At 38.8% G+C, this 21,136-nt stretch overlaps 1 protein-coding gene across 3 annotated transcripts in view; it reads right to left on the reverse strand.

Moving 5' to 3' along the window:
- LOC121495465 (tomoregulin-1) overlaps positions 1-21,136 on the reverse strand; it is a 129,074-nt gene that overhangs the window by 29,312 nt on the left and 78,626 nt on the right. For all 3 annotated transcript variants that reach the window (XM_041762957.1, XM_041762953.1, XM_041762952.1), the window contains one exon: positions 20,139-20,235. In XM_041762957.1, the coding sequence (XP_041618891.1) occupies positions 20,139-20,235 (97 nt within the window). The remainder of the gene's footprint in view (positions 1-20,138; positions 20,236-21,136) is intronic.

Genomic DNA, 21,136 nt, shown 5'->3' on the forward strand with positions numbered 1-21,136 from the left:
TTTTGGGGGAGGGGGCAAAAGAATGTGACAGAGGGACGCCTGGGTGGCTCAGAGGTTGAGTGTCTGCTTTCGGCTCAGGGCATGATCCCGGGGTCCGGGGATCAAGTCGTACGTTGGGTTCCCCGCAGGGAGCCTGCTTCTCCCTCTGCCTGTGTCTCTGCCCTTCTCTGTGTCTCTCATGAATAAATGAATAAAATCTTTAAAAAAAAAAAAAAAAACAAGAATGTGACAGAGACCACATTTGGTCTGCAGTGTAAAATATCAATCAACTGGACTTGTACAGAAAATCCTTGCTGAGGGACGCCTGGGTGGCTCAGTGGTTACACATCTGTCCAGTTGTGATCCTGGGGTCCTAGGATCGATTCCCACACTGGGCTCCCCACAGGGAGCCTGCTTCTCCCTCTGCCTATGTCTCTGCCTCTCCCTCTGCATCTCTCATGAATAAATAAATAAATTTCTTCAAAAAAAAAAAAAAAAAAAGAAAGAAAGAAAATCCTTGCTGACCCCAGCTTGACAGGATATAAAGTGAGCAAAACTGGAATAACAATAAATGAGAAAACGTGACTAAGGGAAGATTATAGAAATATTTCAGGAACAAGAAAAGGCCCAACAACAAAGGCAAGATACCACAGCAATCCAGGAAATGATTTGGCAGTGGGCACTGAGCACAACTGTGACCAAGTGTAGGAGAAAGTCCGCATTCTTCAGTGTGATGGTACCACTGCATGTCAGACTAACAATGGTGAGAACAAACCACAGCTACTGTCCTCAATGGCACATGAGGAAAGAAAATGAAATTACCATGCCAAGGAAAGTCCAGCTCAGTGAAACTATGAGCAGAGGAGGAAAATATTAGACTCTAGAGGCTGCTACTCCTGATTATAGCATTTACAGCTGTTGGCACACTGGCAACGGCGCAGAGGGCAGGATGCCCAAAGCATAGAAGTGTGCACAGGGGTGGAAAGAAATCACTTCAGTAAATATGCCAAATTCAAAACATTTAACGACCATTTACTCTGCACCTACTGTGTGAGAATGCTCACATTTGCCTTATTTAATCCTGACAACAAATAATTATAAAAAGGGAAGATGAATAAGAACAAAGTTAAAAAGCCCAAGATCAGAGCACCTAGGTTCAGTGGCTCAGTGGTTGAGCAACTGCCTTCAGCTCAAGGCGTGATCCCGGGGTCTTGGGATCAAGTCCTGTATCGGGCTTCCCTGCATGGAGCTGGCTTCTCCCTCTGCCTGTGTCTCTGCCTCTCTCCCTGTGTCTCTCATGGATAAACAAATGTCTCTGCCTCTGTGTGTGTGTGTGTGTGTGTGTGTGTGTGTCTCATGAATAAATAAATAAAATATTTTTAAAAAATAGAGTGATTTAAATTTGAGCTTAGGGGCACCTGGGTGGCTTAGTGGTTAAGCCTTTGGCTTAGGTCATGATTCCAGGGTCCTGGGATCGAGTCCCACATCAGGCTCCCCACAGGGAGCCGGCTTCTCCCTCTGCCTGTGTCTCTGCCTCTCTCTCTGTGTCTCTCATGGATAAACAAATAAAATCTTTAAAAAAGAAAAAAAAAAAAGCCCAAGATCACAAAACATAACGTGGCTGGGATGGTGTTCTCTCTACTCATTATAGCTGTTGTGTAAAACATAGATCTCTGCACAGAAAGTGACAAATGAAAGGAGACACGAATTTTCCACATTTTTAAAAAATTTTTTTAGTATTTTTTAAAGATTTTATTTATTAGAGAGAAAGAGAGAGAGAGTATGAGCAGGGGGAGGGAGAAACAGACTTCCTGCTGAGCAGGAAGCCTGATGCAGGGCTCAATCCCAAGAACCTGAGATTATGACCTGAACCAAAGGCAGATGTTTAACCAATTGAGCCACCCAGGTACCCCTGATGTGGCTAGTCTTTTCCTTCTTTTTATAAGATTTTATTTAAGATTTTTTTTTAAGAGAGCCCAAATGGTGAGAAGGGGCAGAGGTATAAGGAGAAACAGACTCCCTGCTTAGTGAGGAGCCCAACACGGGGCTTGATCACAGGACCCTGAGATCACAACCTACGCCAAAGGCAGATGCTTAACTGATTTGACACCCAGGTGCCCCTTTCACAACATGGGCCTCACTTTTCTCTCAAACACACCATGGACACTCCTCAGGGCCTTCCCCGGAACACTTCCCTCAGACACCCACCACATTTGATCCCTCACTTCAAGTTTTTTCTCAAGTCTTAAAAAAATGGCTGAAAAATAAAGCACTAAGTATCCATTCAAGAAGTTAAGAAAAGAACAATGAAATAAATCTGATGAAAACAAAAAAGAAGGGAATAAACAAAGGAATGGATACAGATACATGGGGATATAGACATGGATATATAGATATATCTCAGCAGAAACAGAAAACAAAGTTACAACATAAAAGATCAATAAAGCCAAAGCTGATCCTTTGAAAAGACTTTTGAATCTACAAAGGAGGATAAATCCAGAAAAAGAGAAAAACATGTCAGGAATGAAAAAGACTAGACTTGGCAGGAATTATGGTTTAAGAGATAATGAAGGGTTATTATAAGCCACATTAAGACAGCAAGTTTGAAAACTTAGGTAAAATGAGTAATTTTTAAAACTATTAACTATCAAATTTAACCAAAAAAGACATAGAAGCTGAATGGTATTTTAAGCATTAAAGAAATTAATCTGTTTGAAAACAAAAGCAGTCCTTCAGGCAGCTTCAGAACCAGGCACTATTTAAAAAGAAAATTTATGAACACACTCATTATAATCATTCAATAAATAAATCATTCTATTCTTTCACGAAGTCATCCAGAGACTAGAAGGAACACTCCTTAACTCACTTTCTAAGGCCACATAAACTTTAAAAAAAAAAAATCATCAAAAGTAACAGGTTATAATTCACTGAATAAAAATGAATAAAAGAAAATTTCATCATTATGGCAGAACACTAATACTGCACAGGCATAGATATCACAATCATAAAACAATAGGATGTGATTGAAAAAAGGAGCACCGTGAGAACAAAGATGAACTCTCAGAAATTAAAATTACAGGGGCGCTCAGTCAGTTAAGCATCCAACTCTTGATTTCAGCTCAGGTCATGATCTCAGGGTCCTGGGATTGAGCCCCGCAGCAGGCTCCTCACTCAGCAGGGGGCCTGCTGGAGATTCCTTCTCCCTCTGCCTCCCAAGGTACTTGCCCGCTCTCTTTCTCTCTCTCTCAAATACATAAATCTTTAAAAAAAGAAAATTATAGCAGAAATAAAACACTCAAAAAAGGCCTGGTAGACAAAATTGAAGAAATCTCAGAAGGCACAGCAAAATTGTTTAAAAAATGAAAATGATTCACTCACACAGGGAATATAAGAAATAGTGAAAGGGATTATAGGGGAAAGGAGAGAAAATGAGTGGCAAAGATTAGAGAGGGTGACAAAACATGAGAGACTCCTAACTCTGGGAAACGAATAAGGGGTAGTAGAAGGGGAGGTGAGCGGGGGGATGAGGTGACTGAGTGACAGGCACGGAGGGGGGCACTTGACGGGATGAGCACTGGTGTTATACTATATGTTGGCAAATAGAACTTCAATAAAAAATATATATATGTATATATATATAAAATGAAAATGAGAGAAAATCTAGGAAAATTAAAGGACAAGTCTAGGATGTCCAACAACCAAATAACAGATATACCAACAAAAAGACAGGAAAGGACATCATCATTAAAGAACTAATTGAAAAAAAAAAAGAACTAATTGAAGAAGGGGCACCTGGCTGGCTCAGTCAGTAGGGCATGTGATGATTGATCTCAGGGTTGTGTGTTTAAACCCCACACTGGCTACAGAGATTACTAAAAGAAATAAAATCTTAAAAAAAAAAAAAAAAGAACTAATTGCAGAAAATTTCTCAAATCAGAAATAAGTAACTTTCTAAGAAAGGGTGTAACATTGTGAAATTCCACTACTGGGATCAAAAGATTCTATAACACAAAAGATGAGGAATCAGAATGGCTTCAGACTTCTACAAGCAATACTGGAAGCTAGAAGACAAGAGAGCAAATGCTTTCACAATTCTGAGAGAAAATTACTTCCCATTTAGAATCATGTGCTTGACAAGTGATAAATCAAGTATTAGGTGTAGGATAAAACCACTTTCAAGGGACCTGGCTGGCTCAGCTAGCAGAGTGTGTGTGACTCTTGATCTCGGGGTCGTGAGCTTGAGCCCCACGCTGGGTATAGATATTACTTAAAAATAAAATATTAAAAAAAACAAAAACACTTTCAAACATTACATCTCAAAAGTTCTTAGCTTTTTTTTTAACATCTTGTACTCTTTTTCAAGAAACTACTGAAAAATAGACTAAAATGGGAGAATAAAACCAAGAAATTAAAGGCAAAAATACAAGAAACAGACTATCCTATATAGAAGAGAGGTAAATGAATATCTAGGATGCTTGTGCTATAACAAAAAATACATTTGGTCTTTGTCCCCTGTTCTGGCACAGAGCACCTAAAACCCTTGAAACTGTCTGACTGGAGAATATTCTGTATGCTAAGGAAATGATTCATTGAGGGAAGGCAAGGAGGCACAAGTTTGACACCAGAAAAACCAACCATGTTAAAGTCAGAACATCCACTTCCCCACCCCACCAACCCACCTGACTTCTGGGGAAAGGGAGAAAAAGGGATTAGAGATGGCGTTCAATCACCAATGGCCAATAATTTAACCAAAAATGAAACTACAATAAAAAAAAAACTTCAAACAGGAGCATTCCAGGATGGTGAACATATCCAATGCTGGGAAGGTGGTACACCTGACACCATGGAGACAGAACAGAAACTCCTCAAGACCCCTCCAGACCCTGCACCTCTGCACCTCTTCATTTGCATTCTTTATAATTAAGAGTAAGCATAGCAGTTTCCTAAATTCTGTGGATCATTATTTGCAAATTATCAAACCTGAGGCGACGTTGTGGGAATCTCCAAATTAGTAATGTGCTGAGAGGAAATGTAGGGAGCCTCACTTACAAGTAGTGTCTTGTGGGTCTGTGCCTTCATTCTATGGCATCTGTGCTAACTCCAAGTAGACAGTATCAGAGTGGAAGTGGTTGGTATAGAAGAACTGAGGAACTGGTTGTTGTTGAAAAAGATACAACACTAAAGAAAGATCCCAGGGTGACAGCTATATACAAGATGTACACTGCAAACAGTCCACACTGAAATAGTTTCACTCTGTAGACAGTCCTGTTGATGGCTGTAATTACTGATTACTAAGAGGCCTAGTGCCACTATGCTCTTTTTAGCCAGGGGACAGAATAGAATGCCCAGGTAAGCCTGATCCAGATTTTGATACTTGGCTTGTCTTAGTGGGGAAGTTCCCCCACTCTCCCCCTGTATGTCCTACTGCCTGACCCAAATTAGCACACTCATTTAATTGACTCCTGAGAGCTAGAGGTCAGCTATGGCGAGGTAAGGAGAAACACAGAATAGGCCCTTCTCTGATCACTTTCCTGCTAGTCATCCATACCTGGCAACACTAGAATCCTGGCAGATGTCTCAACTGTGATGAGCTCTAGGTTCCTCATGACTCACTCATGCTCTTGTCCACTGATGTCCCCAGAAGGGAATCTTGTAAACTCTCTGGGAACCTGAAAGCTGGACTCTGACTCAAAAACCATTCAATGTGGGGGAACCCTGGGTGGCGGAGCGGTTTAGCGCCTGCCTTTGGCCCAGGGCGCGTTCCTGGAGACCCGGGATCGAATCCCACGTCGGGCTCCCGGTGCATGGAGCCTGCTTCTCCCTCTGCCTATGTCTCTGCCTCTCTCTCTCTCTGTGTGACTATCATAAATAAATAAAAATTTAAAAAAAAAACATTCAGTGTATCTTCTTCTGTAAGCCTTCATATAATCATAGCACTATTGCCCTTTCCTTCCATGGCTGAGTTAATGCTCCATTCTGGTAATAGGGTAATTTTCTATTTTGTACCCTAGGTGTTAGATACACAGATGTAGTATTCTTTAAATTACATACATATGAATGCAAACATACATTTTACAATACATGTTCTAAAATAAAATGTGAAACAATATAGTGTGCTGCCATTAGTTTTAAAAAAGAAAGAGAATGTATATACACATTTGATTGTACATACATAAAATAATTGCTGAGAGATTAAATAAACATCACAGTGACTGCCTCTAGTAAAGACAACTGAATGGCTGGGGAACAGAATTAGGAAACAGACTTTTTACTGTAGAACCTTTTAAAGCTTTTGAGTTTCTAACACTGCAAATTTCAAAGGCATGAATGCATACATACATACATAAATAAATCCAATGGCTTCTATGATTTTTGCAAATCACAACTCTGAGTCTTTAAAATAGGGATAATACCTCATAATACTGGTTAAAGAACCAAATAAGCTTTTGTAAAAAAAAATAATAATAAAAAAAAGGAAGCCCTTTGAAATAAAATACTATGTACATCTGAAGATAGTAGTATTATTATTGAAAAAAAAATCTATCCTTTCCCTTCCCTTCTCTTTACTCCATAAGGAAAGTGTAATTCCTTCTTGATATGGTAAATTTATTTAGCGGTTAAGAAAACACTGGTTTATTGAACTAATTCATGTGACGTTATTTAGATTAAAAAACACCTATGAAGCCTGCAACAAGTTCAGTATTATATCCATCTTTTTCACGTATATTAAATCCATACAATGATCCTGTGTGCAGCTCTACTTGATTAATACAGCCCTACTGTGAACAGCCATGAGTTCAACAAAGACCTATAGAGGGATACTACAACCTAACCTTATGGCAAGTTCACCCAGTCTAGAAATCAGTGGGACAAAGTCCCTGACCTTAGGGACCAACAATCTGCTCGTGATCCCAACAGCATAAGTGCAACACAGAAGGTATTTCTCAAGAACAAGAAGCAACACAGAATAGGGTCACCAAACTCACAGGGACTGTGGAAGAGAGCAAGGGAGGCTTTAGGGAAGAGGCACTGACTTGGGACTTTTGTCATACTTCATCCAGGTCGAGAAGAAAGAGTAAGAATTAAACTAGTAGATAAATAGGAATGGGACTCCAGGCAGAAGGAATAAGAAGCAAACTATCAAAGAGTAGCAGGGCATTCAGAAAACTGCAAAAGGTTATGGGGATATGGTGTTATGCATTTTAAAAACAGACCTCTCAAAAGAAACCTTTACTAGCAGCTATATAGCACTACAGGAAAATATTTCTGGACAAAGGAGCCTGTCATTGCTAACTCTGGCTTATGCTTTGTATAAAATAATGTATAATAGTGTTGTTTCCTGTGATCAGAAGAAAAAGAACAACATACAATTATTTTTCCATTATATCTAAGGGGCCATTATAGGAATTTATTAAATCTAAATAGTTTTAAAAGTCTGTATTTTTTTTATTTTATTTATTTATTTATTCATGAGAGATACAGAGAGAGAGAGGCAGAGACACAGGCAGAGGAAGAAGCAGGCTCCATGCAGGGAGCCCCATGTGGGACTCGATCCCAGGTCTCCAGGATCACACCTTGGGCTGAAGGCGGCACTAAACCGCTGAGCCACCAGGGCTGCCCAAAAGTCTGTATTATATATCCACAGTAAGGCAATGTTAAATGACAAAACTTATTCCCATCTCTGATTAGGAGGAAATAAAGAATAGATAACAACAGGAAAGGAACTTCCTTTGGTTCTTTTTTAAAAAAGTCTATGTGGCATCAGGAAGGAGAACATAATGGAGAACACACAACGTATAGCATTACTCTCTGCTCATTCTAAGAGACAGACTCATCAGATTGTGACACTGACCAGCCATGTGTGTCAAACAGAAAATGATCCCACAAATGACAAAGATGTCCAAGCAGGTAGATTAACTGTTTATCAATGTTGTCTGTCACACTGCATACCTACAACGGTTCTCTGAGAAACTCTGAAATCTCCTATCACTCAAGGAAACAGCATCTCCAAAAGACTGACATCAAAGAGGCAGAAGAGCAGGGGCTATTTTCCATAAAAAGCATCACCCACAAAGTTCAAAAGAAATAATTCAAGGATTTTGCTAACTCACCTCCATTGACATTGTGTCTGATGATTCTACTGAATCCTCAAACCATTCGTGGGCAGAGATTTAGGTCAGGAATATAAAGGGTACTGATGTGAAGGAGTTCTAGGATTATTTAGTCCCACTGTGCAAACAGTTGATGGCCATCTTGCAGCAGTAACTTCAGCTGTGGTCAGATTACAAATACTGCTTAGAAAAGGAGAGGTTTGCTGCAAACACATGGTTTAAGAAATATAACGTGCTGTAAAGTAGATGCTGTTTCTAAGTTTTAAGACTGAGTAGATCTGGGCTGAAGCCTTTTTGTTGGTGCAAGATGCTAGTGCTCTTGCTTCCCCAGTCACTGAAACCCATACAGAAACAGGGGCCAGAAACTCAAAGTAGTTTGGAATGCTGAGCCCCCACATGGAGAGCAGCTGTTCTGCAGAGTCCCACAGTATGGTGATGGACTTTATGAGAATGAGAAATAAACTTCTGTTAGCCAACCCTCCAAAGAAAGACTAAGTAGAGTGTCTATCCACTATAATTCACAATGGAATACTGAAACCTCACCCAGGTGGGAGTCAAATTTCTTGGAACTTCAGTACCTAGCCCTAGGTATAAATTCAAAAGGTAAACATCAATGAAGACAGCCATCACTAAACCCATGCAAACACCAGTGTCACTGGAGAAGCACAATGTGCTTCAAGAAGGAAAGGGGGACAAGATTACTAGAACTCATACACCAATTCGGCAATGTGGCAGGATACGAAATCAACGCCTAGAAATCAGTGGCATTTCTATACACTAACAATGAGACTGAAGAAAGAGAAATTAAGGAGTCAATCCCATTTATAATTGCACCCAAAAGCATAAGATACCTAGGAATAAACTTAACCAAAGAGGTAAAGGATCTATACCCTAAAAACTATAGAACACTTCTGAAAGAAATTGAGGAAGACACAAAGAGATGGAAAAATATTCCATCCTCATGGATTGGAAGAATTAATATTGTGAAAATGTCTATGCTACCCAGGGCAATTTACACGTTCAATGCAATCCCTATCAAAATACCAGGGACTTTCTTCAGAGACTTTGAACAAATAATCTTAAGATTTGTGTGGAATCGGAAAAGACCCTGAATAGCCAAGGGAATATTAAAAAAGAAAACCTGAGCCGAGGGCATCACAATGCCAGATTTCAAGTTGTACTACAAAGCTGTGATCATCAAGACAGTGTGGTACTGGCACAAAAACAGACACATAGATCAATGGAACAGAATAGAGAACCCAGCCAGAAATGGGCCTTCAACTCTATGGTCAATTGATATTCTACAAAGGAGGAAACAATATCCACTGGAAAAAGGACAGTCTCTTCAATAAACAGTGCTGGGAAAACTGGATAGCCACATGCAGAAGAATGAAACTAGACCATTCTCTTACACCATACACAAAGATAAACTCAAAATGGATGGAAGATCTAAATGTGAGATAAAAATCCATCAAAATCCTAGAGGAGAACACAGACAACACCCTTTTTGAACTTGGCCACAGCAACTTCTTGCAAGATATATCCGTGAAGGCAAGGAAAACAAAAGCAAAAATGAACTACTGGGATTTAAGATAAAAAGCTTCTGCATGCAAAAGAAACAGTCAACAAAAGTAAAAGACAACCTACAGAATGGGAGAAGATATTTGTAAGTGACATATCAGATAAAGGGCTAGTATCCAAGATCTATAAAGAACTTTAAACTCAACACCCAAGAAACAAACAATCCAATCATGAAATGGGCAAAAGACATGAACAGAAATTTCACCGAAGAAGACATACACATGGGAAAGCACATGAGAGAATGCTCCATATCACTTGCCATCAGAGAAATACAAATCAAAACCACAATGAGATATCACCTTACACAAGTGAGAACAGTGAAAATTAACAAGACAGGAAATAACAAATGTTGGAGAGGATGTGGAGAAAGGGGAACCCTCTTGCACTGTTGGTGGGACGGTGAACTGGTACAACCACTCTAGAAAACTGTGTGGAGGTTCCTCAAAATGTTAAAAATAGAGCTACCCTAAGACCCAGCAATTGCACAGCTGGGAATTTACCCCAAAGTTACAGATGCAGTGAAAAACTGAGACACCTGCACCCCAATGTTTATAGCAGCAATGTCCATAATAGCCAAACTGTGGAAGCAGCCTTGGTGGCCATCGAAAGATGAACAGATAAAGAAGCTGTGGTCTACCTGGATCAAGTCCCACGTTAGGCTCTCTGCATGGTGCCTGTTTCTCCCTCTGCCTGTGTCTCTGCCTCCCTCTCTCTCTCTCTGTCTCTCTATGAATAAATAAAGTCTTTAAACAAACAAAAAAAAAGAAGCTGTGCTCTATGTATACAATGGAATATTGCTCAGCCATTAGAAACGACAAATACCCACCATTGGCTTCCACGTGGTTGGAAATGGAGAGTACTACACTGAGCGAAGTAAGTCAATTGGAGGACAATCATTATATGTTTTACTCATACAGGAAATATTAAAAATAGTGAAAGGGATTAGGGGAAAGGAGAGAAAATGAGTGGGAAAAATTAGAGAGGGTGACAAAACATGAGAGACTCCTAACTCTGGGAAACGCACAAGGGGTAGTGGGAGGGGAGATGGGTGGGGGGGATGGGGGATGGGCACTGATGGGGGCACCTGACAGGATGAGCACTGGCTGTTATACTATATGTTGGCAAATCGAACTCCAATCAAAAAAATATATATATAAATAAGGAAGGGGGAAAAGCCTTTCAGAAGCTAAAAATGATTTAAATTAAAAACAAATCAGGGGATTCCTGGGTGGCGCAGCAGTTTAGCGCCTGCCTTTGGCCCAGGGCGCGATCCTGGAGACCCGGGATCAAATCCCATGTCGGGCTCCCAGTGCATGGAGCCTGCTTCTACCTCTGCCTGTGTCTCTGCCTCTCTCTCTCTCTCTGTGTGTGACTATCATAAATAAATAAAAAAAAAAATTTTTGCAAATCACAACTCTGAGTCTTTAAAATAGGGATAATACCTCATAATACTGGTTAAAGAACCAAATAAGCTTTTGTAAAAAAAAATAATAATAAAAAAAAGGAAGCCCTTTGAAATAAAATACTATGTACACATCTGAAGATAGTAGTTTATTATTGAAAAAAAAATCTATCCTTTCCCTTCCTTCTCTTACTCCATAAGGAAAGTGTAATTCCTTCTTGATATGGTAAATTTATTTAGCGGTTAAGAAAACACTGGTTTATTGAACTAATTCATGTGACGTTATTTAGATTAAAAAACACCTATGAAGCCTGCAACAAGTTCAGTATTATATCCATCTTTTTCACGTATATTAAATCCATACAATGATCCTGTGTGCAGCTCTACTTGATTAATACAGCCCTACTGTGAACAGCCATGAGTTTTCAACAAAGACCTATAGAGGGATACTACAAACCTAACCTTATGGCAAGTTCACCCTGTCTAGAAATCAGTGGGACAAAGTCCCTGACCTTAGGGACCAACAATCTGCTCGTGATCCCAACAGCATAAGTGCAACACAGAAGGTATTTCTCAAGAACAAGAAGCAACACAGAATAGGGTCACCAAACTCACAGGGACTGTGGAAGAGAGCAAGGGAGGCTTTAGGGAAGAGGCACTGACTTGGGACTTTTGTCATACTTCATCCAGGTCGAGAAGAAAGAGTAAGAATTAAACTAGTAGATAAATAGGAATGGGACTCCAGGCAGAAGGAATAAGAAGCAAAACTATCAAAGAGTAGCAGGGCATTCAGAAAACTGCAAAAGGTTATGGGGATATGGTGTTATGCATTTTAAAAACAGACCTCTCAAAAGAAACCTTTACTAGCAGCTATATAGCACTACAGGAAAATATTTCTGGACAAAGGAGCCTGTCATTGCTAACTCTGGCTTATGCTTTGTATAAAATAATGTATAATAGTGTTGTTTCCTGTGATCAGAAGAAAAAGAACAACATACAATTATTTTTCCATTATATCTAAGGGGCCATTATAGGAATTTATTAAATCTAAATAGTTTTAAAAGTCTGTATTTTTTTTATTTTATTTATTTATTTATTCATGAGAGATACAGAGAGAGAGAGGCAGAGACATAGGCAGAGGAAGAAGCAGGCTCCATGCAGGGAGCCCCATGTGGGACTCGATCCCAGGTCTCCAGGATCACACCTTGGGCTGAAGGCGGCACTAAACCGCTGAGCCACCAGGGCTGCCCAAAAGTCTGTATTATATATCCACAGTAAGGCAATGTTAAATGACAAAACTTATTCCCATCTCTGATTAGGAGGAAATAAAGAATAGATAACAACAGGAAAGGAACTTCCTTTGGTTCTTTTTTAAAAAGTCTATGTGGCATCAGGAAGGAGAACATAATGGAGAACACACAACGTATAGCATTACTCTCTGCTCATTCTAAGAGACAGACTCATCAGATTGTGACACTGACCAGCCATGTGTGTCAAACAGAAAATGATCCCACAAATGACAAAGATGTCCAAGCAGGTAGATTAACTGTTTATCAATGTTGTCTGTCACACTGCATACCTACAATGGTTCTCTGAGAAACTCTGAAATCTCCTATCACTCAAGGAAACAGCATCTCCAAAAGACTGACATCAAAGAGGCAGAAGAGCAGGGGCTATTTTCCATAAAAAGCATCACCCACAAAGTTCAAAAGAAATAATTCAAGGATTTTGCTAACTCACCTCCATTGACATTGTGTCTGATGATTCTACTGAATCCTCAAACCATTCGTGGGCAGAGATTTAGGTCAGGAATATAAAGGGTACTGATGTGAAGGAGTTCTAGGATTATTTAGTCCCACTGTGCAAACAGTTGATGGCCATCTTGCAGCAGTAACTTCAGCTGTGGTCAGATTACAAATACTGCTTAGAAAAGGAGAGGTTTGCTGCAAACACATGGTTTAAGAAATATAACGTGCTGTAAAGTAGATGCTGTTTCTAAGTTTTAAGACTGAGTAGATCTGGGCTGAAGCCTTTTTGTTGGTGCAAGATGCTAGTGCTCTTGCTTCCCCAGTCACTGAAACCCATACAGAAACAGGGGCCAGAAACTCAAAGTAGTTTGGAATGCTGAGCCCCCACATGGAGAGCAGCTGTTCTGCAGAGTCCCACAGTATGGTGATGGACTTTATGAGAATGAGAAATAAACTTCTGTTAGCCAACCCTCCAAAGAAAGACTAAGTAGAGTGTCTATCCACTATAATTCACAATGGAATACTGAAACCTCACCCAGGTGGGAGTCAAATTTCTTGGAACTTCAGTACCTAGCCCTAGGTATAAATTCAAAAGGTAAACATCAATGAAGACAGCCATCACTAAACCCATGCAAACACCAGTGTCACTGGAGAAGCACAATGTGCTTCAAGAAGGAAAGGGGGACAAGATTACTAGAACTCATACACCAATTCGGCAATGTGGCAGGATACGAAATCAACGCCTAGAAATCAGTGGCATTTCTATACACTAACAATGAGACTGAAGAAAGAGAAATTAAGGAGTCAATCCCATTTATAATTGCACCCAAAAGCATAAGATACCTAGGAATAAACTTAACCAAAGAGGTAAAGGATCTATACCCTAAAAACTATAGAACACTTCTGAAAGAAATTGAGGAAGACACAAAGAGATGGAAAAATATTCCATCCTCATGGATTGGAAGAATTAATATTGTGAAAATGTCTATGCTACCCAGGGCAATTTACACGTTCAATGCAATCCCTATCAAAATACCAGGGACTTTCTTCAGAGACTTTGAACAAATAATCTTAAGATTTGTGTGGAATCGGAAAAGACCCTGAATAGCCAAGGGAATATTAAAAAAGAAAACCTGAGCCGAGGGCATCACAATGCCAGATTTCAAGTTGTACTACAAAGCTGTGATCATCAAGACAGTGTGGTACTGGCACAAAAACAGACACATAGATCAATGGAACAGAATAGAGAACCCAGCCAGAAATGGGCCTTCAACTCTATGGTCAATTGATATTCTACAAAGGAGGAAACAATATCCACTGGAAAAAGGACAGTCTCTTCAATAAACAGTGCTGGGAAAACTGGATAGCCACATGCAGAAGAATGAAACTAGACCATTCTCTTACACCATACACAAAGATAAACTCAAAATGGATGGAAGATCTAAATGTGAGATAAAAATCCATCAAAATCCTAGAGGAGAACACAGACAACACCCTTTTTGAACTTGGCCACAGCAACTTCTTGCAAGATATATCCGTGAAGGCAAGGAAAACAAAAGCAAAAATGAACTACTGGGATTTAAGATAAAAAGCTTCTGCATGCAAAAGAAACAGTCAACAAAAGTAAAAGACAACCTACAGAATGGGAGAAGATATTTGTAAGTGACATATCAGATAAAGGGCTAGTATCCAAGATCTATAAAGAACTTTAAACTCAACACCCAAGAAACAAACAATCCAATCACTGAAATGGGCAAAAGACATGAACAGAAATTTCACCGAAGAAGACATACACATGGGAAAGCACATGAGAGAATGCTCCATATCACTTGCCATCAGAGAAATACAAATCAAAACCACAATGAGATATCACCTTACACAAGTGAGAACAGTGAAAATTAACAAGACAGGAAATAACAAATGTTGGAGAGGATGTGGAGAAAGGGGAACCCTCTTGCACTGTTGGTGGGACGGTGAACTGGTACAACCACTCTAGAAAACTGTGTGGAGGTTCCTCAAAATGTTAAAAATAGAGCTACCCTAAGACCCAGCAATTGCACAGCTGGGAATTTACCCCAAAGTTACAGATGCAGTGAAAAACTGAGACACCTGCACCCCAATGTTTATAGCAGCAATGTCCATAATAGCCAAACTGTGGAAGCAGCCTTGGTGGCCATCGAAAGATGAACAGATAAAGAAGCTGTGGTCTACCTGGATCAAGTCCCACGTTAGGCTCTCTGCATGGTGCCTGTTTCTCCCTCTGCCTGTGTCTCTGCCTCCCTCTCTCTCTCTCTGTCTCTCTATGAATAAATAAAGTCTTTAAACAAACAAAAAAAAAGAAGCTGTGCTCTATGTATACAATGGAATATTGCTCAGCCATTAGAAACGACAAATACCCACCATTGGCTTCCACGTGGTTGGAAATGGAGAGTACTACACTGAGCGAAGTAAGTCAATTGGAGGACAATCATTATATGTTTTACTCATACAGGAAATATTAAAAATAGTGAAAGGGATTAGGGGAAAGGAGAGAAAATGAGTGGGAAAAATTAGAGAGGGTGACAAAACATGAGAGACTCCTAACTCTGGGAAACGCACAAGGGGTAGTGGGAGGGGAGATGGGTGGGGGGATGGGGGATGGGCACTGATGGGGGCACCTGACAGGATGAGCACTGGCTGTTATACTATATGTTGGCAAATCGAACTCCAATCAAAAAAATATATATATAAATAAGGAAGGGGGAAAAGCCTTTCAGAAGCTAAAAATGATTTAAATTAAAAACAAATCAGGGGATTCCTGGGTGGCGCAGCAGTTTAGCGCCTGCCTTTGGCCCAGGGCGCGATCCTGGAGACCCGGGATCAAATCCCATGTCGGGCTCCCAGTGCATGGAGCCTGCTTCTACCTCTGCCTGTGTCTCTGCCTCTCTCTCTCTCTGTGTGTGTGACTATCATAAATAAATAAAAAAAAAAATTTTAAGTTAATTAATTAATTAAAAATAAATCAGCCACTGAGCAGATAAGAAATATAATACTGCAATAAATAAAGTTCATATACTTCACTCAGAAGAACCTATTTACTCTGATTTTACATTTAGAATTTATTCCTACATTAGATACAGTTCCTACAGGTGTATTATCTCGGATCCTAGGAAAGGAGAGAAGCAAATTTAAAAGCTGGGGTCATCTACACTCAGGCTCATTATCAAGGCATGCTGACAGCACCCAGAAGCATCAGCTAAGAGCCAGAGATGGGAAAAGAAAAATTATTTTTAAAGAACTCAAAACATAGCGCAGAATGGAACCTTGAGCTTAGGAACAAAACCACCACCACTGAAGAACATCAGAGTATTTACACATGTGTGTGCACAATGCAATGGATAAATCCCTTGTCACTGGACCCATGTTCTGGGTAACTGCCAGCCATTAGTCTCTTCTGAGCTCAGCCTCACCTGCAAAATCAAGATAATCTTGCCACCAGACAGAACTGCCATAAAGAGCTGAAAAAACAATTTATGTAATAGTATCTGCAAAACGTAACACAATATACCATATGTAACACTAGGACAATACATTTAAATACATTTCCATTTAATAAGCTAAATAAAAAAACAGCACTTCTCTTAATAGCAAAAAAATCAAGTTACATGATACCACTGATCCCCCTCAGCAAAATGCCAGGGTTTTTCTTTTAACTAGTAACAAGAAAAAGAGAGCTTTAAAGCAAAAGAAAGATTTTAGCTGCCCTTTGGAAACCAGATAGGTTATAAGCATTTCTTCTAACAGAAAAGACATTTCAAAATGAGAAAAGGCAAAGTATTTTTTTAATGAATACCCATACCTAAAAATATAACATGAAATACAATATTCATTACAGTTATATTATAGAAGAATATTTTCCGAACTGTAGGTCATAATCACTAGTGGAGAAAGAAGTCAACTCCAGCAATTTTTAAGGAAGTAGGATAGAAAATATTAGAGTGTCTTGCATTTAGCAAAGGTAAGTATTACATCACAGAATTTTGTTTTATTTAATATGTATTATTATCATATGAATACATACACAAGTAGGTTACACAGTAAATTTATTTCTTACATGGTATTGTAGTTAAAAAAAGTTTGAAAGTCACTGCTGTGAAACAGACAGATAGGCATATGCCATTCTCGATGGCAGCTAAGGTGTAAACAAGGAATTTAAAAGCAGCTAGTAAACAGAGTGACCAGAAGAAAATAAGGAAAGTAAAGAAATCTCAGCTGGACCAGGCCGAAGAGGGCAGTGTTTTTTAAAAAGTCATCAAGCAATCATCATTCATTCGGGGAATATAAAAAGTCATGAAAGGGATTATAGGGGAAAGGAGAGAAAATGAGTGAGAAATATCAGAGAGGGTGACAAAACATGAGAGACTCCTAACTCTGGGAAACGAACAAGGAGTAGTGGAAGGGGAGGTGGGCGGGAGGATAGGGTGACTGGGTGATGGGCACTGAGGGGGGCACTTGACGGGATGAGCACTGGCCATTATACTATATGTTGGCAAATCAAACTCCAATAAAAAATATACCAAAAAAAGTCATCAAGCAGCAGCCCTTCAAGCAGGAAAAAGATAACAGCCTCTTTCTAGGAATAAAAAAGGCCAATATAGGAAAAAAAAACTCTACTAGAATTTAGGAAAATCTGCCCCATAAAAACCCTCTGACAGTAATCCTTAATTTTCTTATCTGTAAAGTGAGAGGACTAGACTAAAAGATACATTTTAAGATCCTACTCAACCTTAACATTCCCTGATTCTGGTAGAGTTTATAATAATTAAGCCTTGACCTGAGTACTTGTTTTGTTAACCTTCTGTGTTTAATAACTATAGTTTTATCTTTTAATTAAAAAAAATATATAACATTTTCCTAATAAATGATAGATTTTTATATATAAAAACCAAGGCAGCATAACTATTGCCACATATGAGCATCTTTCAATTTTCCATCTGAAAAGGTCTAGCTGGCTGGGTCACAATTACCTATCAGCAAGCATGCCACTATTCACCTGGAAGTAATTATGAAAAGCACATAGACCTGAAGGAGTTAAATAGCATCCATATAGCTTCCTTGGTACCATGGCCCATTTAAAAGTTTTTTAAAAAATTACAGTAACGACTGAGGTATGTCTAATTGTTAAACTCAGCTATCATCAGTAATAAGTGTTTTATTCATTCATGAAACACACAGAGGCAGAGACACAGGCAGAGGGAGAAGCAGGCTCCCTGCAGGGATGCCTGATGAGTAATAAGTGTTTTATACACTAAAAGATTAATATTCCTAAAATTCCCTTCTGTCTCCTTTCATAGTAGGATCAGCCATTTTAGCTTCATCACTTACTTTCAGGTAGTTACTAACTGCTTTCATAGTGTTTTCCCATCATTGCACCAATTTCCTCGCCTGGACTTGGCTGCTTGTCCCGTCTATATGCTCCCCGGCTGGCACCTCAGCCTGCCTGCTCCTTTCTACTGGTAAGCTCTTCCCTGGTCTGTGTCCACTTCCTCGTGCTTAAAGCCTGTATCTGCAAAAATGATGGTTGCAAGCTCTCAAACAGACACACAAGATGAACTGAGTACCTAACAAAGAAGTTACCGTGACTGGGCATAGAGTACATATTGTATCATGAGGTGGTGTTCATAGAAAGATGTATATTTTACCATACAGATATCATATGTGGGGCTGCCCCTAAATCTGCTCTTCTAAGTAAAAGATCTTTATCTCTTTCAATCAAGGGATGAAAAATGAGAGCAGAGAAATGTCTAAAGCAGGACTAGATAGAAATACCATCAAAGGAATAAAAACAGATCAACAGACCAAGTTAATCAATCACTGACAACTACTTTGACTCTGAACATCTTTATAGAACAGTCCTGAGGGAAAACCCTAAAAAGTACTAAATCTTTACAAAAATACACACACACACACACACACACACACACACACACACACACACACACCAGTATTTCATCATGCCATATGACTAGCAAAAACAAGAAGAGAACATAACACCTATTAACTGTTCTCTCTGCCAGTCCATAGAGCTCATTTCTTTCCTGTTCTGTAGACCCATATCTACTTTGGAAAACATGTACTTCCAAATCAAATCACTCTAACTGAAATGAATGGACACATGTCAATCCAAGTGACCAAAATGTAGACACAGAACAAACTAAAGTTTTGCTAAATTCACTTTTTACTAAATTTATCTTGTGCCAATTCTCACCAACTTTAAAATATATACAAAGTAAATTATCAGACATTAATTTCACCATGTACCATCCAAATAGCTGATTTTCAACCATAATCCTGAAAATGGTGTGATCCTGATTTGTAAAAACTCACTTTGGGCATTAAGCTATTTGACCCATATTACTACTGTTCAGTGAAAGACCTATGTATTTAAGGGCTGAATAAAACATGGGACCAGAAAACATACAGTAAAAATATGAGTAAGGAAGAAAGTACACATCTCTATGAAATGAGTGCTTTAAAAATACACACTAAGGGGAAATTGGGGGAGTGAAGATCCATTTGTGCTTTAAGGTCCTGAAGTCAGCATTAAAGCTTTTAGAATCAACTATACAAAAAGCAACCACCATACAGAAATGAGAGGTTAAGACTGGGAATAAATAAACAGGAACCTGGGGAAAGGAAGAAACAAACATGACTGTGTTGATGATGTCAATATTGCTGCTATTTCACCACATACCATCTGAAAATTGAACAGACAATGCTGTCAGCTACAAAACCCACCTTACTGAAGGCTGAACATGAGTGAGAAAATAAAACATAATGTCTGTGCAACTGGGATTTCTAAAAATATTATACTCTTACATAATAATTACTGTGTCTTAAATTTTGAAGTAGTGTTGGATTTTTCTTAATACACTGAAATATATGAAAAGTTTCTGCATAAAAATGCAAGAAAAGAGAAACTTACTGATACTAGTAGAAAGTATAATGGTAGGATAATTCAGAATAAAAGTATTTTTGAAAAATAAAATTACCACTTAGTATAAAATATATAAAACTGTCAATAAAAATAAAGGCAGAGGTAAACCTAAAAAAAAAAAAAACCATGGATTCTCATTCTAAAACTACAAACATTTTAACTTAAATAGCTATGATATTATATCAACATAAGAGAAAAATTAATAGACCAACAATAAACAAAAAAATATAGAAGGCACACACAAAATATATAGAACCAGGTTCAAAGATAACGTCCTACAATATAATAGGGCTGATGATTAACCTCCAAGTAAGTGCATCCCTTTCCCTCAATCAACTCACCCAACATTTTCTGCATCTTCATCACACTCAGCTTTATATTTGCAAGGTCCACACTTGGAGTGTTTTCTGTGAACTTCTGCCCCTGACCCTTCCTCTTCTGTTTAAAAAGAAAAATTAAATTTTCAACCAAAAGTTGGGTTCCTTTCCAGATAAGCTTCAGGTTTTCAGCAGCCATTATCTTATTTCTAGGGAAAATGTACCTGAGTTCTTGAAAACAATCACTTCCAAAATCTATCAATGCTTGTGCCCCAAAAATGTTGTAATACAGAGTACAACATATTCTATGAGGAAAACAAGTATTAGTGCTAGCAAAATAATCCCTTAACCTATGTATAGAGGTGCAATATAGGTTTTGATAATTAATTGCCTTTGTAAGAATTACCACATAAGCATTAAATAAGAGAGAAAATAAAACATGGATAATAAATTTGCTCCAGTGATTACCATATTGAAATATTTGCCTGTGTGATGCTGGTCAGCAAATAAATGATTAAATGCAATAGAGTATAACCACTTCTTCCTCACACATCAGTTTAATACCTGCCTTTCTTACTACATAACAAATTCCAGAATTAAAAAAAAATTATCTCCAAATCTGTAAGAGGAAAGGGGTCTCCCTACAAAAGACTTGCCTCTTTTTCTACTTTGTCACTTAGCACAGCCAGAAATATCCAGAATGCAGAAGTGTGTGGTCTCCTATCATCCACACAAAAACAAAACAAAACAAAACAAAAACAAAACTGCATACCACTAAGTCCCCAACTCATATCTGACATTAAAGGGCTTACACATTTGTGGTGGTCAACTAGAATGAATCCTAGCCTGACACTCTCAAACTGGGCAGGGAGATGTGTTCTGAGGCCAATTTAGGGATTCAGCTTACTCAAGGGATCTCTCATTCTGGTTTGGAAAAGATATTAAAAGGAAGACTCCATAAACCTAATATGCCTGTTTGGTAATATTTCTGAACTTTCCATTTTTAGTGTCTGTCTACACTT

The sequence above is a fragment of the Vulpes lagopus genome, chromosome 7, assembly GCF_018345385.1.
Source record: "Vulpes lagopus strain Blue_001 chromosome 7, ASM1834538v1, whole genome shotgun sequence".
Classification (NCBI taxonomy): Eukaryota; Metazoa; Chordata; class Mammalia; order Carnivora; family Canidae; genus Vulpes; species Vulpes lagopus.